Source organism: Populus trichocarpa, chromosome 6, assembly GCF_000002775.5.
Source record: "Populus trichocarpa isolate Nisqually-1 chromosome 6, P.trichocarpa_v4.1, whole genome shotgun sequence".
NCBI classification, from domain to species: domain Eukaryota; kingdom Viridiplantae; phylum Streptophyta; class Magnoliopsida; order Malpighiales; family Salicaceae; genus Populus; species Populus trichocarpa.
The window spans coordinates 27,190,545-27,215,261 of NC_037290.2; the positions used below are offsets into that span (position 1 = coordinate 27,190,545).

General features: G+C 38.7%; 2 protein-coding genes across 12 annotated transcripts in view; both read right to left on the minus strand.

Annotated features, from left to right (window-relative positions):
• The window catches only part of LOC18102882 (disease resistance protein RPV1), a 202,412-nt gene that overhangs the window by 56,104 nt on the left and 121,591 nt on the right, over window positions 1-24,717 (minus strand). For 3 of the 11 annotated variants that reach the window (XM_052454039.1, XM_052454040.1, XM_052454035.1), the window contains exon 3: window positions 1,657-2,074. The exons of 4 other annotated variants lie outside the window; for them this stretch is intronic. In XM_052454039.1, the coding sequence (XP_052309999.1) occupies window positions 1,657-2,074 (418 nt within the window). Of the gene's footprint in view, window positions 1-1,656; window positions 2,188-2,283; window positions 2,329-2,514; window positions 2,602-24,717 lie in introns of those variants that run through there. 4 more of the 11 variants (XM_052454034.1, XM_052454038.1, XM_052454033.1 and 1 more) reach the window with 4 other exon arrangements.
• LOC127905481 (uncharacterized) lies at window positions 9,451-11,023 on the minus strand. The gene is made up of 2 exons (XM_052454048.1): window positions 9,842-11,023; window positions 9,451-9,534 (listed from the first exon to the last, which is right to left on the minus strand). The coding sequence occupies exons 1-2, from the start codon at window positions 10,449-10,451 to the stop codon at window positions 9,497-9,499; spliced, it is 648 nt and encodes a 215-aa protein (XP_052310008.1). The 5' UTR covers window positions 10,452-11,023; the 3' UTR covers window positions 9,451-9,496.

Consider the following 24,717-nt stretch of genomic DNA (forward strand, 5'->3'; position numbering starts at 1 on the left):
GCCAGTTTGTAATTTTCCCCTATCAGAAAAATCGGAAAGCCATTGTTGAAAGAAGTTAAGCCTGCGGCGCTTGCGACAAACCATTGAATCAGTACAGACAACTTCTGCATAATGATCTTCCATTAATGGATGCATATCAATGGTAAGGCCACGCAATTTTTCAGCATCCTGCATAATAATATTAAAAGTACATGAGAAAGGAAAGTAGATCAATGAATATGTCAAGGCACCACAAACCATTTAAGTAGATATTTAAAAAAATTCAGCTACTTACAGTAGTTCCTTCCAATACTGTAAAAGCATCCCCATGATGCCATATTCTTTGACAATTGGGTGATTCTTGACGAGCAATTTCCCTACCCATATCTCTTACTAGTTGATGCATCCACAACCTTTGATCACTGTTGATTTCAACAAGACATCTATCGATGAGATTGTCAATCCCAAATCTTGCACCTTTATCGAGCCCATCCAGTATCCTAACTGCATCATCCACATCCATTCCATTGAAGAAACATGCGACATCAAGGAATAAGTTCTTCGGATAATCACCATCAAGAAAGTCGTAACTTATTTGAAGAACCTTTTGAACATTAAAATTAGGAATCATTTCCATTTGTTTTAATGCGCTTTCCCATATTTCTCTTCCTTTTCCGGACAATGAAGAGCCAATAACTCCAAGAGCTAATGGAAGTCCATTACAATAATGTACTATTCTCCAAGAGTCTTCCACAAAACCATCAACAGGGTTAGCTTGTCCAAAGGCATTCCAACTGAAAAGCTCAAGTGATTTTTCATCATCTAGCAGTTCAACTTTGTACCGGATCCACTGAATATCATTAGCTGAAAACAGACCCTTATTTCTGGTTGTTACAATGATTTTACTTCCTTTACAAAGCCAATTTTGCATGACAATGATTTTATTGAATTCGTCCCTTTTGTCCACATCATCTAGAACAATAAGAGTTCTTCTGCAACATAATGCATCCTTAATCTTCAGAATTCCTTCATCAGGATCATTTATCTCAACAGTCTTGTTTAGGATGTCGAAAAGAAGTTGCCTCTGTAGGCAAACTATATCCTTTGACCTAAAATTTGATAGAAAGCTCTTTCCTTCAAATTTATAATAGTTCTGGTTAAAAACACTCTTAGCTATGGCTGTCTTTCCAACTCCACCAATTCCATAGAGTAAAGCAATGGCAGCACCATGGGTTCCATCTTGCAACCATGAGTTGATATATTGTACCAGAGGACCTCTTCCAATGAAATGAAGGGGGACATGAAATATTTTTGGATCCAAATTCTTTGAGACATTCTCCAAAATAGATTGGACAAACTGTGCCTCGTACCTACATCAAAAAGTAAAATACAACGTGGGATAATTAGTAACCTCTCTATAAAGGATAGAACTAAACAACATTAGCTAAGAAATTAAATCGGGTAGCGTGTCCATGATTGATAGTTAAATTTGTAGGTGCGTTATCACCACCTATTAAAACCAAATCATGATCGAAAAAGAAGAAGAAGAAGAAATCATAAGTATTTTTTTTTCTTGGATGTTTTCTTATCAGTACACTTAACTGAAAGAAATTAAGAGTTCACGACCAGCATTCTAGTCTTATGCTATGTATAGTTTCATCAAGAGATATAACTTACCCATCTCCTAAATCCATTCCAGCTAAATTTGCAACTTCCTTCAAAGCAATCCTCCACCCATTCACCCACTCCATCTCCTCCTTGTAGTGCTTTTCATGTTCCACAAATGCTGCAGCGAAGCTCCCAGTTTGATTTCTGACTTCAGATGGATCCACATGATAGAATACTGGGAAAACTATGCAGTCACCATTCCTCTTACATTCCATGATCTTTACGAGTTCATCGAGGCACCATCTCGACCAAGCATAGTTTTTGGAGAACACGATTATCGCTATTTTTGATTGTTGTATTGCCTCCTGGAGCTCCAGCTCTATATTCTTTCCTCTCCGAATTTCATCATCATCCCTAAATGTGTGAATCCCTGCATCAACCAGGGCCTTGTAGAGGTGATCGGTAAAGTTCTTGCGGGTGTCTTCACCTCTAAAACTCAAGAACACTTGATATTTACAATAAGAAAACCGGGAAGAGTAGGATTCTTGATATTTCCCAGCAGCCATTTCGAGTCTAGCAAAGATAAGACTTTTCAAAGATCTGAACAAAAAAAAAAAGGAGTTGCGGGATTCAAGTCGATAGTTCAAGATCGATAGCACACCAATAAGCTGAAGCATTCATATATTATTATCTTACTTTTTCTTTAAAACAATTTTCAAGTTATTTCCCTGCAATCAACTCCTCCATGCCCTTTCAGAAAAATATTTGTACATACGATAAATCTCTATGCTGAACCAACAAAATCGGTTGATGAGATCATCAATAATTAGTTTCTAACAGTGAATTAATTTAAGTGATTCTCACTTACAGCAGAGTTACATTCCACAATATAACATAATACTAATAGAGAAGAGAGAGAGAGAGTACCTGCAATCTTCACTTTCCCTTCGCTGATGTTCTCTTATCAGTTCATCAATTTTATGCTTTCAACTGAGCCTTACAAGTCGTTGTGGTATGTAACTCTGCTGTAAGTGAGAATCACTTAAATTAATTTGCTCAAATGATTTATCACGCGTTTACTAGGGCCTGTAATTCTTGATATAATTACCAAAAGGGACATTAGACACACACACAACACATAATCCCTCCCATCAACTCACACGGTTCTTCTTACTTCACCCACCAGTAAGATAAAGGCACGTGGAGGATCAGGCTCGTCATATCTGACTTGGAAAGTTTATTAGGGCCTGTAATTCTTGTTGCACCATTTGAATCTGTTGAAAGTAAAGTAGATTTATGAAGAATTAATTGAAAAACAAACCAATTGGTTAAATTAAATAAATTAGTCAACCAGTATATTTTTTAGATTAGTATTTCATTTAAATAATTTAATTTCTTGTTTATTTAGAATTTAAGATTTATGGAATTCGAGGTGTTTAATAGTTTGTTATCAGATATAAAAAGCTTCTAAATCAGATTTTTTATAAATAAAATTTAAATTTAAATTTAAGTAAAAAACATTAATTTAACTAAGTCTTGCTAACTCTGAATGAAATTGAATCAGATCAACATCAAATAATTTATTTTAAAACAAAAAATTAAATAATTTTATTTTTATAAAATAATTGACTTGGATTATATTTGTTTGTGTTTCAAAAGCATTTCTGAAAAAAATTAAATTTTTTTATTTTTTTCCTTACTTTAAATTAAAATTTTTTTAGTGTTTTCAAATCATTTTGATGCGGTGATATCAAAAATAATTTTTTAAAAATAAAAAAAAAATCATTTTGAGGCATTTTCAAGTGAAAAGCACTTTAAAAAGCAACCACAACCACATTCTCAAATAGATATTTAAGTTAATTGGATAACGCAATTACCTGAAATTTATTTTAGGAGCGCGTTTGGGAGTGTGGTAGTGGTTATTTTTCAAAGTGTTTTTCATTCCAAAACACATTAAAATAATATTTTTTTTATTTTTAAAAATTATATTTGACATTAGCACATCAAAATGATAAGAAAACATAAAAAACATATTAATTTGAAATAAAAAATAAAAAATATAATTTTTTTTTATTTTTTTATTTTTTTACTTTAAATTAAAATATTTTTTATATTTTCAAATTATTTTTGATATACTAATTTAAAAGCATTTTCAAAACATAATACCAAACACACCCTTATATAATCAGAACAAGTCTACAACTGGGCCCAAGACATGGGCGAATGGTTTTAAAATTGAGAGAGAAAGGGTGGATTGTAATTTTAAGACAAGTCATCCCTTCAAGTCCACTCTCTCTATGGTATGGAACGTTTCCGCGTGAGGAATTTTCCATGGCTAATATCGGAAGCAGAAAGTCGGAATGTCTAGGCTTGACCAGCTATGCATGGAAAATTCTGGTGCCAGGAATTGATGGCTATATATTGACATCGTGAAGTAAGAAAAAAGTTAGAAAATAAACTCCAGAAGTTGATGGCTAGTGGTGACATCCTGAAGTAAGAATCAAGTTAGAAAAAGAAGAGAAGTTGATGTGGCTATTGACATCATTTCGGCCAAAAATTCTATCGAAAAATTAAGGGGTAAGAAACCCAGACTCTACAAGACGATAAGGATTGCATACTGACATGGCAGAAAACCATGTGAATAGATCAAAGCCACATATCCGGTGCGCAGCTGGTGAGGATATTTTGAATGACAAGTATGTTAAATTAATTGAGATCAAATAGAGAAAAGGAGGCTAGAATTCTGAATAATCTGTATATTATGTGTCATCACCCAATTTTGGGTGATTCCCCAAAATTCATTTTTTTTCCCAAAAATAAAAAATAAAAAAATAAAATAAAGGCTGGCAATGCGGAGAAAGCCGACCAAGAAAGGCTGCAAAATAGGCGAAAATCAAGCTGCAATTTTCGGAAGAATTTCAAGGTCCAAGTGTACGCTGTTATGCCCAAAAATAGAAAAATACAAATTCAAAGGTCAAATTAAATGATTATTGGACGAATTTGCATAAGAATTAAGTCCAATGAACATAATTAAATTTTTAATGGGCCAATTTGATTTAATCATGGGCCAAATTGAATTTTAATTATGTTCAAGAATTAATTTGGGTCCAATTGAAGGATTTAATTAAGTGCAAGGACTTAATTATACTTTAAGCGGGTCAAATTAATTTGAGGGCTTAATTGGTGAAAAATTAAGTTTGGGAGCTTAATTTGGACTTAATTGAAAAATCAGAATTTTAAGATACCCAATTTAATTTTTACCAAGTGAATTGATTGAAATTAGGGGCCAAACACAAAACTTGAGGGACCAATTTTGAAGCCCGAAAAAACTATTTTGCCTATAAATAGCCTTCAATTTCAGCTAAGCAAGGGGGCATTTTTTGACAACAAAAAAAAGAAGAACAAACCTAACCCTAAAAAAGACCTAATCTTCTTCTCTTCCAGGGCAGCCGCCGCCCCCCCCCCTGTTTCTTTGTTGGATTTTGTTTTCTCTTCAGCCGGCCACGGAAGATTTTCCTTCTCCCTCTCCAGCCGGTTCCAACATCTTCTTCCCTCACCGGCCAGCAGGAGTCTTTCCTTCACCAGCAGCCGCTGTCCCATTCCAGCCGGCGCTCCTTTACCTTCCTTCTCCCATAGCCGGGTCTCTCTCAACTGACCCAGCAGCTGCTCCATCTCTTCCACCAAGAGCAGCGGCAGCAGCACTCAGCAACAAGGCCAACCACCGCTGCCAACAACAGGAGCAAACACCACCGGCGCGCCACCAGCCTCGACAGCTCCACCAAGCGCAGCGGCAGCCCCCGCTGTCTTCTTCTCCTCCGATCTCCATCAACGCCGGCTCCACAAGGTCACAGCAGCAGAGCCGTTCCCCATCTCCTCAGACCCACGGCTCCCGCTTCAACCAGCGGGTCTTTCCTTCCTCAGCCGCCGAACAGCCTCCAGCGGCAGCAACCAACCCAGCAGCGCCCACAGACTAGCAATCCTTGGTCATGCCGCCAGTCACCTGAACTGAAGGAGAGGGAGACGCAACGGCAACGAAAGAACAGATCTGCCGATCTGCAGATCTAAAGGAAAAAGGGAGGCAAATTCAAAAACCTGTGATTGTTTGTGTTTTCTCTTGTTTCTGCAGGTCACCGACAGTACGGACGGGAAGAGGAGAAGGAGACGATCCCGATCTACTAGCTTGATGGTCTTCACCGGCGGTGGCGCGTGGGCCCACGCGCCGCCAGTGACGGTGGTGCGTGGGAGGACGCGCCGCCATGAATTTCTGCAATTCCAGAAGGGTTCCTTTGCAATTTCTGGAGTTTTGAGGACTGTTTTGTAAAATTTGGATTATTTGATGTAGTTTTTATTTATTTTTGAATATTATAATTTGTATTGTGGATGTAAAAAAGGGAGAAAAAGAAAAAAGAAAAAAAAAAGAAAAAAGAAGAAACAAAAAAAAAGAAAAAAAACAAAAGAAGAAAAAACATAATAAAAAATGTGTGTTTGTGCTTGTTTTTTTATTATGTTATAAAAAAATAAAAAAGGCAGGAAAGAAAACAAAAAAACAAAAAAATGCATGTTTGTATTTATTTCAGGGATCTTTTTACAACGAGATGGCAAAGCATAAAGAAGGATTTAATATTTTGATCGGATCACGGTGTAGAAGTACAAACTTGTACGAAAGTTGTATTTCTAAATTCCGACGAAAAGACAAAATTTTTAAAACTTCTTTAACACATCACAACCACGAAGCAGCTTACCTCAGGTAGGGTGCGTTAGGGGTGCTAATACCTTCCCTAACCACAATCAGTCCCTTACCCGCGAATCTCTGACAAGACCAGTCAACTTGGGTTTCCTAGTAACCCTCAATTAAATACTAGGTGGCGACTCCCAACAAATTCAATTCCAATAACAGAGAGAGCAAAACCGCCATCGCCAGGACGGGGACGCCGCGCGGGGTGTTTTCCGACGTGCGACATTATGAATGCATAGTCTTAACCTAAATACAAATAAAGTATATATAGGTCAAACTGAAAGTACTATTCTACCCTTAATAAATAAGACTACATAAATATTATTTAACATCTCCCCTCAAACTCACGATGCGGCAGCTACAAGCATCGAGAGTTTGCCAACCAGAAAACGAAAACGAGAGATGGAATGCGCCTTGGTAAAGAAATCTGCAATCTGCAAGGAAGAAGGAACAAAAGGCAAAGCAATGGTGCCATGTTTGAGATGATGACGAGTAAGATGACAATCGATCTCAATGTGCTTAGTGCGTTCATGAAAAACCGAGTTATGAGCAATCTGAATAGAACTCTGGTTGTCACAATACATAGGAGTAGGATGAGAAAAGGAAATTCCCATATCAACAAGTAACCAACGTAACCAAACAATCTCTTTGGTAGTAGATGCCATGGCACGATATTCTGCTTCGGTGGATGATTGAGAAACAATAGATTGTTTCTTGCTCTTCCAAGAAATAAGAGAATCACCTAAAAAGATACAGAACCCGGTAACAGACTTGCTATCTGTGGGATCACTACCATGATCAACATCAGAGTATGCACGCAACTCCAAAGAAGAGGTGGATGAAAGTAAAAGACTCTGAAAAACTGTACCCCGAAGATATCGCAAAATACGAAGAACAGCTGCCCAGTGAACAGTAGTAGGAGAAGCAACAAACTGACTAACAACATGAACAGCATATGCAATATCTGGACGAGTGATGGTGAGATATACCAAACTCCCAACAATAGTGCGGTATAAAGTAGGATCTATCAAAGGTAAACCATAAGAAGAAGAGTACCTTGCGTTAACCTCAATAGGAGTATCTACAGTCTTGTTATCAGTAAGTCTAGCCCGCTCAAGAATATCTGCAACATATTTCGACTGAGAAAGAAGGTAACCTCTAGGTGAGTATGCTACCTCAATACCCAGGAAATATCGAAGATAACCCAAATCCTTCATTTCAAATCGTCTAGCCAACTCTGCCTTCAAAACTGAAATACCATCAATATCATCACCAGTAATAATCATGTCATCAACATATAAAGACAAAATGATACGACCTGCATCAGTGCACTTAATAAAAAGAGCAGAATCATGACTACTAGAAACAAAGCCAAGAGATGAGATCACAATAGAGAATTTCTCAAACCAAGCACGAGGTGCTTGTTTGAGACCATATAATGCTTTCTTAAGCTTACAAACATATCCAGAGTCATGTGAAATACCAGGAGGGGGTGCCATATAAACTTCTTCTTGAAGATCTCCATTCAAGAATGCATTTTTAACATCAAGTTGAGAAATATGCCACTGACGAATCGAAGCTACGGCAATAAGAGTACGAATAGTAGTCATTTTTGCAACCGGGGCAAATGTCTCCTCATAGTCCATACCATACTGTTGAGAGTATCCTTTTGCAACCAGCCTAACTTTGTATCGCTCAATAGACCCATCCGAATTAGTCTTGATCTTATACACCCAACGACAACCAACAACACTCTTACCAGGAGGTAGAGGAACCAGATCCCAAGTATCTGTCTTATGCAAAGCAGAAAGTTCCTCATCCATAGCTTGCTGCCAAAGTGGATCAAGAATTGCCTCTTTATAGGAAGAGGGCTCAAAGAGACAATGAATAGAAGCTAAAAAGGAAGTAAATGATGAAGAATAACAAGAATAAGCGAAATCTGGTAGTTTTGTGGACTTACGAATGCGGATGGACTGACGTGGAGGTGGATCCACAATCTCAGATGAAGCTTGAGGGGCTGTAGATGAGAATGGAGCTTCAGGTGTGCCAAAGAGTAAAGTACCAGTACCTGCAGAGTTATGAGTACAAATTGATCGAACATAGGGAGAGGTATCATTACCAGAATCCTCAGAAAAAGGATCTATATGAATAAGATCAGATTTTATCAGGCTATGAGTAGTGGATGGAATAGAAAAGAAAGGTATATGCTCAAGGAAGACAACATGACGAGACACATAAAGTTTCTGAGTTATTGGATCAAAACAACGATACCCCTTTTTACCTTCACCATAACCCAGAAAGACACAAATAGCGGATCGAGGGGATAGCTTACTGCGTTCTACATGAGGACGAAGAACGAAACAAGTACAACCAAAGACTCTAAATGAGGAATAATCAGGGACATACCCATATAACTTTTCAAAAGGAGATAGACCCGAACTATGAGAAGATGGAATTGTATTAATCAAACTTACAGCAGTAAGAACAGCTTCTCCCCAAAACTCACTAGGAACAAAAGCAGACAACAAGAGAGAACGAGTAGTTTCGACAATGTGCCTATGTTTTCTTTCAGCTACACCATTTTGTTCAGGAGTATCTGTACATGAAGTTTGGTGGATGGTTCCATCTAAGGCAAGCATTTGACAAAATTTATTAGAGGTGTATTCCCCACCCAAATCACACCTAAAGCATTTGATCACAGCAGAATGTTGAGTTTTGATAAGAGCTCGAAAAGCTGCATATATCTCAAAGAATTCAGAACGATGTTTCATTAAATAAACCCAACAATAACGAGTATGATCATCAATAAAAGAGACATAATATCGAGACCCTCCTTTTGTGGAAACAGGAGAAGGTCCCCATACATCAGAATGAATCAAATCAAATGGTGAAGATGAAACAGAAATACTTCGATTAAAAGGTAAAGCAGAAAATTTTGCCAGTTTACATCCACTACAATCAGAAATATCACAAGTTTTCAAATTTCCTAAAGCTCCTGTGGATGCCAAAAATCTCAAACGAGATGATGAAACATGACCTAGACGGGAATGCCATAAATAAAAGCTAGAAGATGAAAGACTCAAACGAAAGGAAGACAAATCAGCAGTAGTAGTAGCAGCAGCGGCAGCAGCAACTGGCACTTTTAACTCATCCAAAATATATAGTCCATTCTCCCTACGGCCTGTCCCAATCAGCTTCTGAGACTGCAGATCCTGTACACAACAAAAAGAACCAGAAAACATGACTAAATAATCACCAGAATCACATATTTGACCAACAGACGCAAGATTCAATTTGAGTTTTGGAATAAGATAAACATTAGGGACAGACAAGTGAGGTGTGACAACAGAACCAACACCTGCTAAGGGCATAGGAGTGCCATCAGCAGTCATAACAGGAATGGAGGACAAAGGGGACACTGAGGTAAAAGATGAGGAATCTGAGACATATGATGGGAAGCACCAGAATCCAAGACCCATTTAGGGTGTGACATACCCGAGGAACTATGAGACAATTGACCTATGGAAGAAGCGGACATTGCTTGTGGCTGCAAGGAGAGAAACTTCTGAAATTGCTCAGCCAAAGAATTAGGATCGGTAATAGAGCCTGGGGAAGCTACTGCTGCAGTATTGTGGTGTGGTGGTTTATAACCCTGAGGTGGTCGATGAGCATTAGATTGTGATTGACTGCCAGACTTCCAAGCTTGATTCTGCTGTCTCAACTTAGGACACTGAGCCTTCCAATGACCTTTCTGCTTACAGAAACTGCACTCATCAAAGCCAACCCTTGTGTAGGGCTTGTTCTGATAATTAGAGAATGGCTTAGAAGGTACTGCTAGTACAGAAGGATTTGAAGCAGAAAGAATTCCCTTTTCAGAATAAGACTGAAGACGTATTTCTTCAGCCAATAACTCACTGACAACAGAGTCAACAGAAGGCAGTGGAGTACGATGCAGAATTGAACCTCTAAGTCCTTCGAAGTCACTGCGAAGTGCTGTTAAAAACTGTACCAATCGTTGCTGCTCTCTACGCTCAATATAGGCACCACATGCCTTTAATTCTGCTGATTCTGTAAGAGCCAATTGATCCCAAAGATCTGTCATAGCAGAATAAAACTCTTGAATACTCATATTCTTCTAATGAAGAGCTCGTATGTCATTCTCTAATTGATACTGTTTTGCAAAATTTGATTGCGTGAATAACCTTTGCAGATGATCCCAAACCTCTTTTGCTGTCTCATACTTCGCCAACTGCGTACCTATCGAATGCTCAACAGAATTGTTGATCCAAGTAATGATCTTTGCATTATTTGCTTCCCATGTATCTATCAAAACAGCATCCCCCTCCTCAACATTCTTAGGTATTATATAAGTTCCACTAACATACCCCCACATCTTCTTACCCTTAAGAAAATTTCGCATTACATAGCTCCAATACGAATAGTTCTTCCCATCCAACCTCACACTCACAGACTGAAGCGAATCATCTCTTTCAGTAGCCATAATTAACAATCACAGAGAACCAGAATGCAAAAGCAGCGGAAAACAAAATACCAAATTGCAGAAACTGAACAGAGATTGCAGAAACTAAACAAATATCTTCTCAAAATTGTACGATTACTCCAAAACACAAAACCAATTTGCAGAAACTGAACACAAATACCAAATTGCAAAAGCTGAAGGGTAGACGAAATACCAAAATAATTGCAGAAACTGACGAAATACCAAATTTTACAGAAGCGGAAGACAAAATCTCACCCCCAGCCAACTCACCGCAGAGTTGGATCCGCGAACTTGTGCTTGGGATTAAGCCTCGTTTCATAAAACCAGCTCTGATACCATGTTAAATTAATTGAGATCAAATAGAGAAAAGGAGGCTAGAATTCTGAATAATCTGTATATTATGAATGCATAGTCTTAACCTAAATACAAATAAAGTATATATAGGTCAAACTGAAAGTACTATTCTACCCTTAATAAATAAGACTACATAAATATTATTTAACAAAGTACTCTACATACTCTTTCTAAAGTAGCTGCTCCTGTTCTTCCTCCTCGTGAAACCACCTTAACATCTCATTTTCATCACATTCAAGGACAGCATTGAATCTGTTGCCCTAAAGTTCTATCTGTTCCATCAAAGCAGAATTTATAAAATGAGCAAAGGGATAATTTTCTAGATATACAAGAACAAAAATGTAGAGTTGAAATAAAGCAGAACTTATAAAATGAGCAACGGAGATCAAGAATTTTAAATTTTGGAAGAGACTGTGAAAACACTTGAAATCAGTTGTTGTCCATTGAAAATAAGAGAGATAGCTGTATAGAGAGACTACATACATACCAGTTTGCCTTTCCAAGCAACAATTAGACTAGTTCTGGATTAGATAAGGAGCCACAAGCTTCTCCAAGCAAAACTGCTTTGGTTTGGATCTCAAAGGGAATCCATGCCAACATAACTACATCAAATTCTTGGGAAAGTGTTCATAACTTCCGTAGAACTTGTGTAATTTAGCTGGAGAAATTTTACATTTTGCATCTTTCTAAACGCATCCGTACTGAGGACAAGAAACAAACTTGTTTGGTCAATTTGTACTTGTTCCCCCAAGAAAAACTGAGAAAGCCACTATTGAGAGAGGAATGTAGGAAGAAGACATTGTTGAAAGAAGTTAAGCTTGCAGCGGTTGCAAGCGAACCATTGAATCAGTATAGACAACTTCTGTACTGATTCATGCATATACAGGGTAAGGCCACATAATTTTTCAGCATCATGCATGGAAAATTTTACTGAAAAATATAGTAGTATTATTGAATAGACTAAAAATACGTTACCTAAAAAGAACTTACATATTACAAAATTCATAATAAAATATCTTGGTTTAAGATACTAAAAAAATTGATGTACCCAAACTTTTACATATTATACAATGGTGAAATATGTAAATTTTACTAAGTGTAAATCTTGTCTGGCTCGGTATAAACCCAATAGCTTCAAAATCATCCTGAATGGATGAGTATGACTTGGTGAGAAAGTTGAGACTTGGTGCAACTCTTGTTCTAGAGCCACAAAAATCAGTCAATCAACTGTACGATGAGTTTACAGAACATGTATAAGATTACTCGCTTCTGGATGAGGAAAGTTTCATAGAATATAGATTTGATTGATTACCAACGGTGGAAAAAAAATCACTCAGAATTTATTTCTGCATGAATCAATACTGAAAAGACATCCTTGTTGCATATTCGTGAGCTAACTGGCATGAGCTTTTATGGGTGGTATTTACCGAATGTGTGGTGTCCTGATAAAATGGGCTTTCTCATTATTCAGAATGATGGATATGAACTGGATAAGAAAGTGGCAGTCATTGCAGACACAAGTAGAAAACAAGACCATGATCCTGCTGCAATCAGGTATATCAGTTGAAAGTTCTCTGTATCATGTTGATCATTGCCTGAGCCAATTGGATTGTTTTCTAACTCGTTTTATATGTGTTCTTATTCTGTTTGATTCAATGATTGCTTTTTGCCTACCTGATCGGAGGAATCACCAGGAAATAGCTACCCAGTATGCTAAGCACCTAACAAAATGAGGGGAAAGAGTTAAGGATTTAATATCTCATTGGTAGAGGAATCCTAGATGATGTCGGAGTAAAGAATCGTCAATAAGGATGTTTTAGCGTGTTATAGATTCTTATCCAAAACTTGTATCATTTGTTAACGTCATGTGAATCGCTAAAAACATGTAAAGTTTTTTAAGTGTATGGCTAATGTCCTCTCAGTAGTACTGTCCCTTTAATTTGAACTGATTTTAAAGAAACTATAACAAAATGAGAATTGTTCTTTAAATGAGGAGGTAAACGAGAGGTGGTCAAGAAACTATAACAAAAACACAGCGCAATTAGTAGGTTTCAAGCCAAAATTGTTCTTTCAATGAAATTGCTTACGTAAAGACATTCAAACATGCACTGGATATTTTTTTTCCTGTGAATTGTTCTTTCAATATTGACCGAGGCTTGATGTTGGGATCCATACAGATTCCTGATTGTTTTATTTGAGATACAATTTTTTTGAGATTTCATGCCAATGCTTGCCTTCTATTGGTACTCCCAATCAAGAATTGGCTTCTCTTACCTTCCACATAAAAGATTCTTGATTAATGGGTCATGCAGTCATCTGTATGGCCTAACTTCTTGGTCATGGTTTAGGCCAAATAACCAGTAAAGGCCATGCAGTTCAGTCGCTATTGCATGTCTTGATAGAGCCACAAAGACCAGTCAAACAACTGTACGTTGAGTTTACAGAACATGTATATATAAGATCACTCGCTTCAGTATTACTCGCTTTTGGATGAGGGAAGTTGCATAGAATATATAGTTGATTGATTACCAACGGTGGAAAAAAAATCACTCAGAATTTATTTCTGCATGAGTCAATACAGAAAAGACATCCATGTTGAGCTAACTGGCTTGAGCTTTTATGGGTGGTATTGACCAAATGTGTGATCTCCTTAAAATGGGCTTTCTCGTTATTCAGAATGACGGATTTGAACTGGATAAGAAAGTGGCAGTCATTGCAGACTAAAGTAGAAAACAAGACCTCGATCGATCCTGCTACAATCAGGTATATCAGTTGAAAGTTCTCTGTATCATGTTGATCATTGCCTGAGCCAATTGGATTGTTTTCTAACTCGTTTTATATGTGTTCTTATTCTGTTTGATTCAATCATTGCTTTTTGCCTACCTGATCGGAGGAATCACCAGGAAATAGCTACCCAGTATGCTAAGCACCTAACAAAATGAGGGGAAAGAGTTAAGGATTTAATATCTCATTGGTAGAGGAATCCTAGATGATGTCGGAGTAAAGAATCGTCAATAAGGATGTTTTAGCGTGTTATAGATTCTTATCCAAAACTTGTATCATTTGTTAACGTCATGTGAATCGCTAAAAACATGTAAATTGTATGGCTAAGCCAATAAAAAAAGTTTTTTTAAGGGGACTGCATCATGCCACCAGGAGACAGTAACAGAGAAATAATGCAAATTATTTCATGACCGTCTTGATTTGTTAATCAGTTGGGTGATTTTGGCTTCTCTTACCATGAGCACTATTGTCCTCTCAGTAGTACTGTCTCTTTAATTTGAACTGATTTTGGCCCAAACGAGGAGATCGTTATGTTAAGTTGCGTCTTCATTTGTTCTTTCCTTTTCCTCGGCACTCATGTTTGCTCTTGCTGTATTCAGCATGTCTAGAAGAGATATTACAAATGTGTGTCAACAAGCAGAGCGATCATGAGCACCGAAGGTAACCATCTTTTTCGAGGAATCACCGACAGATAATTCGAGGACAAGCAAGTAAAAAGGGAGAACAAGGTAGTCTTCCACTTCATGAGCTATAGTATTGGAATAATTCAAAAATTTCATGAAAGAAACTTTCAAAAATTGATCTTGTAAATAAACTTTCATGATATACATCAATCTATATATGTATATAAATGGTTTGTTGAAGATCGGATTGAAGAAAGAATTAATATCGGTATATGAAAACTATAGTATTGGAATAATTTTATCATTAAAACTATAACTTAACCTCAATCACGCTATGATTTTTCTTAATTTCTTAAAATTGATGCAAATAGTCTAAATGAACTTAATTTCATCTCATGAAAAGAAAAGTTATTAAACTCGGTTTTATCCATGAAAATTAATATATATATATATATATATATATATATATATATATATATATATTATATATATATATTATTCTGATTTAAAAAAAAAAAAACAAAAAAGCTAGAGTTTGACCATGTTGATTGTGACATACTTAAAAAATAGATGTCGTACTTAAAGATAAGCAAGAAGCGGCACCAACTTGTTAAGAGCCAGAAGCAATCCCGGTTAAAAAAAAAATCAATCTAAACCTCTTAACTATGCGTTAGGTGAACTTGATAATTTGCATGTACAACCATTTAAAGAATTTGTGAAAGAGGAACATAAGAAGTTGCAGGAGCATTGGATACAATTGGCAAACGAAGATCGTTCTGCAGCATATGCAGGCTGTGCAAACAAACATGGAGGATGTGCTGGAATAATAATGGAGCAAGAAACAAAGAATTCGACATTTCTGACTCTATAGCAATTTTTCAGAATCATGCTTCCAAAATATTAAAAGTATATGAGAAAAGAAAGTAAAAGCATGAACTTTTTAAGATGCCTAAATACACTGTAGATATGAAAACAAAACTAGATACTTACACTTGTTTCTTTCAATACTGTAAAGGCTTCCATGTGATGCCATATTCTTTGACATTTGGGTGATTCTTGACGAGCAATTTCCCTTCCCATAACTTTTTATCATTTTTTATTTTAACAATTTCTACCAGACATCTATCGATGAGATTGTCAATCCTAAATCTTGCACCTATACTAAGTCCATCGATAATCCTAACTGCATAATTGTAATCCGTTCCATTGAAGAAACAACCAATATCAAGGAATAAGTTCTTCTGATAATCATCAACAAGAGAGTCGTAACTTGTTGCAAGAACTTGAATATTCAGAATCACCTCCATTTCATGCAATGCACTTTCCCATACTTGACTACTTTTTCTGGACAATGAGGAACCAATAACACGTAGGGCCAATGGAAGTCCATTACAATGACGTACTATTCTCCAAGAATCCTCTAAAAAATCTTCAACCGGGCAAGCTTGTCCGAAGGCATGCCAACTGAAAAGCTCAAGTGATTTTTAATTTGTTATCTAGAGGTTCAACTTTGCACTTGACACACTCACCATCAGCTACAATCGAAGCCTTATTTCTAGTTGTTACAACGATTTTACTTCCTTGAAAAAGCCAATTTTGCATGCCAACAATTGCATTGAACTGGTACCATTTGTCCACGTCATCGAGAACAATAAGAATTCTTCTGCAACACAATGCATCCTTAATCTTTATAATCCCTTCATCGACATCATGTGTCTCATCAGCAGTCTTGTTTAGGATATCAGAAAAAAGTTGCCTCTGTAGACAAACTACCCCATTGGATTCTTTTGACCTTTCTCTAACATTTGATAGAAAGCTCCTGCCTTTAAATTTATGAAAGTTCTGGTTATAAACAGTCTTTGCTATGGCTGTCTTCCTAACTCCACCAATCCCATAGAGTATATCAATAGCAGCACCATGGGTGCCATCTCGCAACCATGAGTTGATATATTTTACCAGATGATCTCTTCCAATGAAATGAAATATTTAACGATCCAGTTTCTTTAATATTTTACCAGATGATTGGACAAGCTGTGCCTCATACCTGCATCAGAAAGAAAAATGCAATGTATGATAATTAGTAGTCTCTCCGTAAAGTTTAAAAATCTTAGTATCCTGGAAAAAAGAAATTAAACCAGGTGCGCGTCAATGATTGATTGCTATTTTTGTAGCTATGTTATCACCACATATTAAAACCAAAAAATGGAATAATGTAGAAATATTTGCCTTTTCAGGTAGTCAAGGGAAAAAAAATGAGAAAAAAGTATCTTTTATTTTTATTTTCCTAGTATGTTCTTTGAGTTGGGAGTGTTATGTTGGGAATTCCGGCTCCCCCATGCGCGGACCGGTGGTGTACTGATATTTGCTCAATAGGAAGCTAAGCACACTGACACACAATATTTAACGTGGTTCGGCAAAACCGCCTATATCCACGGGAGAGTCCATATTATTAGAGACATATAGAGAAAGGATTACAACACACATGGAGGAGGAGGATCACTTCACTCTAACTCTACTCCCAGCTCTTCTTGCTGCACTTGCAGCTGCTGCAATGGCAGCAAGGCTGCTGCCATTGCAGCCCTTCACTTTCTCTCTTGGTCTCTCTACTGCACTCACAGCTCTCTCTCATTTTGCTCTCACTCCCGGTGCCCTTTTATAGGCAATAATGGTGCCACCAGCTCCTACTCTTCTTCAACAAAGGTGGCTGCCAACTCCAGCTCTTCTTCAACAATGGTGGCTGCCAACCTTTGACATCTTGGATGGGTGCACATGGTAGGTGCAACTCCAGCTGCAGCTGTTTCAATTGTCAATGGTTGTTGCACATTAATGGCAACCAACCCAACAATCACCCCCTTTGCCATTCATGTGGGGCAACTGTCCTCTTGCTTCTTCAGCACAGACTTGCATCTTGCAGCTCTTCCAAGCTTACCATTCTGAGAGCATCTTCGGCCAAGTTTACATGGTACTTGCCACACCTTTCAATCACCAGAGTCACCAAAGCACACATTTTCTCACACAAAAGGATCACTACAACCAGATGGTTTGCCACACCACATCTGAAGAGTGTTAACACTTGTCTCTGGGACAACATTCCCCTTCGAGCGTATCAACCATGCTCGGTCCGGAATGATTCATTAAGCCTCACACCAAGGCATACAACACCCCCTCAAACGGATATTCCAAATGCGACAGTCATTATCTGAGTATCTCAATATGATCATGAGCTCACCACTCTTCCAAGAGTCTACTCATCCCGGAGTTGCGTCTGCCCTCTGTTCCACCCTAGGAATCACGCCTTACTTCTCCATGAGTCTCTCACTCCTAGTCCTAAGAGTCCAGGTAGCTTTCCACCTTTACCTATGGGGGCAGCCCATTAAAGGTTGATCCATATCTGTCTTCATACTCTGAGTATTACAATGCCATTACCGAGCTCACCACCTTGACAAGAGTCAACTCGTTCCCGGAACCTGCGCATGCCCTCTGCTCCTTCATAGCAGCCGCGTCTTGATGCTCCACAAGTCACACACTTATTGTCCAAGGCAAATGTCTTCTAGCTCATTGATCTTTAGCATGGGGGCAATATCCATGAAAGTCAATCCTGCATTTGTCTCAATACTCATCATAGCCACTTCATTGGCTATACACCTGTCCACTCATATCTAGCAATTACACTGGCTTTGGGGCGTTCTGAACTGGGCTCATATTGTGGCCCTCACACCTTCTCCTTAGGTGTCTCCGCTCATCGTCATGCGGCGGTCTGAAATGGGGCTCCTATCGCAGCCCTCACACCTTCTCCAAGGTGTCTTCGCCCGTTGTCATGGGGCGGTCGCATCCTCCTTCAGTTGAGATGCTTCAAAGTGGCTCCAAAATTCTCTACCACCATGTGCACTATGGGAGAGATTACTGCCTGTTAGAGAATAATATAAATCATATCCTGGGACCTCACCTAACAGCTTAAGCTATTGGGTTGAGATGGTTCTTTGACATGGTATCAGAGCCTTGATGACCAAGTGGTCACGAGTTCGAATCTCACCATCCCTATTTATTTGATAAAAATTAAGCACAAGGTAATATGGGCCTGTGCAAGTTTCAAGTCCAAAGGGCTTTCACTTGAGGGGGTGTGTTAGAGAATAATATAAATCATATCCTGGGACCTCACCTAACAGCTTAAGCTATTGGGTTGAGATGGTTCTTTGACACTGCCACTAACTACATAGAAAGAGAAAGTTGCGGTATACTCCTCGCAATCCTCCACCTCGATTTCTATGTTTGGAGCTTCTACGCCTTTCTGCTTAACAGCTCCACCTACACCAACTCTCTTTGGTGTCTTCGCCTTTCATCATAGGCGATCGCCTTTTATCATAGGCGTTTGCACCCCCTCAATTAAGTGCCTCTACAACAGCTCTCTTTCCATTCTTGCATGCATTGAAAGGTCTTCGCCTATTGTCTTCATCAAGAGCACAAGAGACTTCATGTTGTACAAACTTTAACAGTCTCTGCTCTGAGCTTTATCTGGGAACACTTCTTCTCCTTGCACCTGTTGTCTCATTACAGTACCTCGTTAGATCCTACGGGTACCTCTGCACAATCTCCGTGTGCCCTCGTGCAATTTCTGTTCTCCAGATTTCTCCCTATTCCTTGCTTATGTTTGACAGCAGCTCATCCTGTCACAGCACCTGTCCAAGTCAAAAATAGGGTGCCAATCTTTATCCCCTTGCTGTATTTCTCTTCCATTATCAGGGTCTTCATCAATTCTCCCTTCGAGAAATCACAGTCACCGAATCTAACTTCTTTGGAGAAATCACCACTCCATCAGATCCTTGAACATACAGAACCCAACTGTTCCTTTGTGCCGTTGTCTTGCTAGTCTTCAACCGTTTCATTACAAACTGCTATATATACGAAAATAGTACCGTATGGATAATCCTTCCACTAAGCAAGTTCCCAAGAAAGATTGGAGGGGTCACACTGGTCCCGCTTAAAACCCAATCTCCTAGACATAACTTCTTAGGCCATATATATCCATCGTACTGTCTTTCCGTATATACAACCATTTGCTAGCTTTGTCGCGGCTTTCCTTTACAAGTGATCTGGAATATACTGGTTTAATACATCATTTCTCAACATCTGGTGAGACTACCAGTGCTTAGATTCGTCAAGATTGGTCTTTCTCAATTTTCACTCTACACCTCTAATTGTCCACATAACCGGGTGTCCAGAGTGTCCCAATTTTGCCTTCCTTCAAAGCAATTAAAATTCTTCCCACTTAGCATTTCAGCACATATAATTGGGTAAACATGTGCACCTTCTTCTTCTTCATCATCATCGACCACAATTATGACCTTTAGATGCCTCCTGATCGGGCAATCTCTTTTGTTAATTCACCACCGCCATTTTTGGTCACAAATATCAATGATCGGACCGTACCATTGCATCCGGAATGATCAAATTAGCTGGAAACAAGTCTCAAATCGTCCAAATCGCACTTCAGACGACTAAGATTTGATCAAAACAATTCTGGCCTGATGAGCGGCCCAGATTCAATCTCAGATCCGGTTGCAAGTAGACACTGCTGCACAGAATCTTATCCCTCGGCTCGAAGCTCGGCTCAGCTCCAAAACGGCTCGGCTCAACTCGGCGCGGCTCAGCTCGCGGCTGGTGACGTGGCATGTGGGCCCACTATGCTGACGTGTCTGATGACATGGCATGCTGACTGGACACTGACGCGTCTGCTGACTGGGTGCTGACTGTGTATACTGGCGTCATGATTACGTCATGATGATGTCATCCTTATCCAGGTCTGGCACGTGGTTCGGGTCGTCTGGTATTCGGGTCGGGTCAGCTCATCCGGGTGAAGAAGACGTGTGTGACGCGTGTCGCGCGTGGGCAATTTCCTCGCTGGCGCGTGATGGTGCGTGCGGAGGTTTCCGACGTCGGATTTTGACGCGGTTTTCAACAGTGGCTTCGTCTCTTCCTCCTCTACACAGTGGTATGGTCAAAACACAATTTTGACAACTTTCATTTTTGAGCAAAATCAAACACCCCTTTAAACCATGTGCTCTAATACCAATTGTTGGGAATTCCGGCTCCCCCATGCGCGGACCGGTGGTGTACTGATATTTGCTCAATAGGAAGGTAAGCACACTGACACACAATATTTAACGTGGTTCGGCAAAACCGCCTATATCCACGGGAGAGTCCATATTATTAGAGACATATAGAGAAAGGATTACAACACACATGGAGGAGGAGGATCACTTCACTCTAACTCTACTCCCAGCTCTTCTTGCTGCACTTGCAGCTGCTGCAATGGCAGCAAGGCTGCTGCCATTGCAGCCCTTCACTTTCTCTCTTGGTCTCTCTACTACACTCACAGCTCTCTCTCATTTTGCTCTCACTCCCGGTGCCCTTTTATAGGCAACAATGGTGCCACCAGCTCCTACTCTTCTTCAACAAAGGTGGCTGCCAACTCCAGCTCTTCTTCAACAATGGTGGCTGCCAACCTTTGACATCTTGGATGGGTGCACATGGTAGGTGTAACTCCAGCTGCAGCTGTTGCAATTGTCAATGGTTGTTGCACATTAATGGCAACCAGCCCAACATGTTATAGTTTCACTAAATTGTAGTGGTATTATCAGTTATCGTCTCAATGCTTAACTACAAACCTGAAAAAATTAAGAGTTCAGAACCAGCATTCTATTATTATGTTATGTGTAGTTTCATCAAGAAATACAACTTACCCATCTCCTAAAACCATTCCTCCTAAATCTGCAACTTCCTACAAAGCAATCCTCCACCCATTCACTTGCTCCATCTCCTTCTTGAAGTGCTTTTCATGATCCATAAATGCTGCAGCAAAGCTCCCTGTTTGATTTCTGACTTCAGACGGATCCACGTCATAGAAGACCGGCAAAATTATGCAGTCAGTATTGCTCTTACGTTCCATGATCATTACAAGTTCATCCAGGCACCACCGCGACGAATCATATGCTTTGGAGAACACGATTATCGATATTTTTTTATTGTTGTATTGCCTGTTGGAGCTCTGACTTGATATTTTCTCCTCTCCCAATTTCATCATCGTCTCTAAATGTGTGAATCCCTGCTTGAACCAGGGCTGTGTAGAGGTGATCGGTAAAGTTCTTGCGGGTGTCTTCACCTCTAAAAGTCAAGAACACTTGATATTTACAATTAGAGAACAGTGAAAATGAGGATTCTTGATATTTCCCAGAAGCCATTTCGAGTCTAGCAAAGACAAAAGGTTGCAGGATGAATGTCGATAATTCAAGATCGATAGCACAGCAATTAGCTGAAGTATTTATATATGGTTATCTAACTTTTTCTTGAAAACATTTTTTAAGTTATTTCCCAGCAATCAACTCCCCCAAGCCCTTTCAGAGAAATATCTGTACATATTTTAACCGCACTTGCTACCACGCATTTAGAAGCACGGATGGAGCAGGAAAGGAAAGTCATTAAGGATCCCCATCTGGCTATGTAAGCCTTAATTATTTACAAAGCACACATCTTGTAGTCCTTACAAAGCCCACGGAGGTGAATTCGTTAGTTTATAATTTTTTGAGTGGCATGATAAGATGAGATGATGAACAAGTAGTCACTGAGTGGTTTAATCTAAGTGATCATCAACAAAGAAAACAAGACAGCAGCTGGAACCAAAGTAAACAGGAGATAAGAAAGAGAGAGTACCTGCAAGTTTCCCTTTCCCTTCTCTCTTAAGTTGTGGCTGCTGTTCGGTATCAGTAATCTAAGTGGGTTCTGCTCCAAAATTTTAAGACAACCCTTCAAATCTATGTGGCACAATATTATAAATAAAATATTTTATTATATAGGATAATAGAATGCGAGGTATAGTTACCAAAAGGGACATCAGACACCCGCATAATCCAACCCACCAATGTGCGCCTGCTCTGGTCGTATCTCTATCCTCTCGCATCCAAAACCAGCATCAACACCACCCACCAATAAGAAAAAGGCACGTGGAGGATCATGACTCTGAATCAGCTACTGGGTCGGCTACCGACTGGTGTTCCGTTCCGACTGGAGTATTGCTGTGGAGTGGAGGGACATTGAAGCTGCACAATGTTTGGTGTCTTACAAGTGTTGATGGCAAGAGGTTTATTGAGTGGGGGTTCTATTTCTCCTCAGACATACTCAGCAATTTCTTGAAGATTTAAACCTGGAATGCTTTCAGCACTTGATCTTGCATCAAGAGAATGGGTTGGGCAAATCAACAGAGCATGCCATGATATAGCTCCAACAGACAGCCATTAAAAAGTCCAAGTGGTTAGAACTTTGTGGCTTTCGCGTCTCGTAGAACAAATTTTATTACTCAAAGTTTGTTTTCAACTAATTTTTTACTTTGAGTCTTGATTCAAAAGTTATTTTTCACAAATAACTTATGACAGTAATGAGTTTATGTTACAAACAGGTTTGTTAAAAAAAAAATACTTGAAACAACTTTTTTGAAGAGGAAAGATAGTACAAGTTAGAATCAATAAGTTACAAGTTGAAAATTTGATTAATAGAAAATCTTTATTCAATTTTGTAACAACCTTTTGATTCAAGTCAAAACTTATTATTAACCAAACATATTTATAGCTTTTCTTTGAGTAAAAAAGTAAAAAGAAAAAAAAACAATCAATTTGCAAAAATCATGCATTTTCTCCTAAAAAGACTAACACGCTCACTTATCAGTTATGCTATTCAGCTATGCAGATTTAGAAGCAAGTAGATATGGAACAGAACGTAATGCCCAACAGGATTGGGATCTTCTACTCTTTAATTTGTAAAAATCATTCCTGTAAATCTAGCACATAATCCTGTGTGTATACACTGGTTTAGATCACTGAGAAACCAGGTGCTTTATTCATGTTGGAAGTCACTATCTTTCACCCTTTTTCAATTTAATGACAGACATCACAGTTTTGTAATTCACTGTCAGGGACTCAAAGATGTGACAAGGCTCCTCTCCATTTAATTAAAAGATGTTCTAAATGAGAGTTAAGGCTTTCAAGTCTGTTGTTCGAGCCAATTTGGAATTTTATGAAGTAGCTAATGATGATCAAGAAAGAAAATTGATAGAAAAAGAAAGAAAGAAGGAAAGCAACATGTCTGCAAAAGAGTCACAAACGGGAGCCTGATTGACTTCTCTTGAGAATTCTACAATCAATTAATCAACTATCTGCACCCTATTTCAGCTTGAGCATGATAACGTGTATCAAGAGGGCAGGCAGAGCAATAAACAAAGCATAGCATAACTAATATTATCCAAGACACAATCAAAACCATCAGCCGTAACATCACAATACATTAAAAGGCCAGAATAATCAACAACGCTTATCTAACCACCATAAATTATTCCTGATTTTGAGCTTCCGCTTGTCAATTTTCCCCTACAGAGATCTGTAGGTTTGATTATCAGTTATGCTGTTCAGCTATGCATGTTCTTGTTGGTGGGAGAAACCACTGGTGGTGGCTTTGAAACACTCAGAGGGGATAAAACACAAAGTTTTATTTCAAGAACAAAAGCTTACAAACACAAAAAGCTTACAATACACGCCCTCTCTCTTCTCTCTAGTGTTTCTCTCTAATCTCTCCCACACAAAATAACATAAGCTTAGCTAGCTATTTATACACAAATTCAAAACAAGATAATTCAACCTTCAAGTGTGAAGGCGGCTGGTGGCTGGCGGCTGGTCGGTGGCAGCTGGTGGTTGCCTTCCTTGACCATCTAGATTGAGTTTAATATTCAACAAATCTCCCCTTTAAACTCAATCGAGGGATGTCATGCCAAGCATGAACACTTCTCCTTTCAATGCCTTCTCTCTGCTTGTAGCCTTTATCCACTAATTTGGCTTTCGTCTTGTAGACCCTTTTGACACCTATTGCTTTCTTGTTTTCTGGTGGATGAGTCGGCTTCCAGGTATCATTCTTCTTAATGGCATGTATTTCTTCATCCATTGTTGTTATCCATTTCTCTTCTGTGATAGCTTCATTGAAGCTTAATGGGTCACTATCTGCAAAGAAACAAAACAAATTTGTATCTTCCATTACTTGAGTGGCATCGTACAGCTCTTCAAGATTTCTCATCCTTCATGGTTCTTCTAATGAGG

Excerpts from the sequence above, each read along its gene's own strand:
- LOC127905481 (XM_052454048.1), bottom strand. The coding sequence starts at position 10,451 with ATGAGTATTCAAGAGTTTTATTCTGCTATGACAGATCTTTGGGATCAA. Across the intron at positions 9,535-9,841 it reads AATGTCCGCTTCTTCCATAG|GATCTGCAGTCTCAGAAGCT; the intron begins GTCAATTGTCTC and ends TGTTGTGTACAG.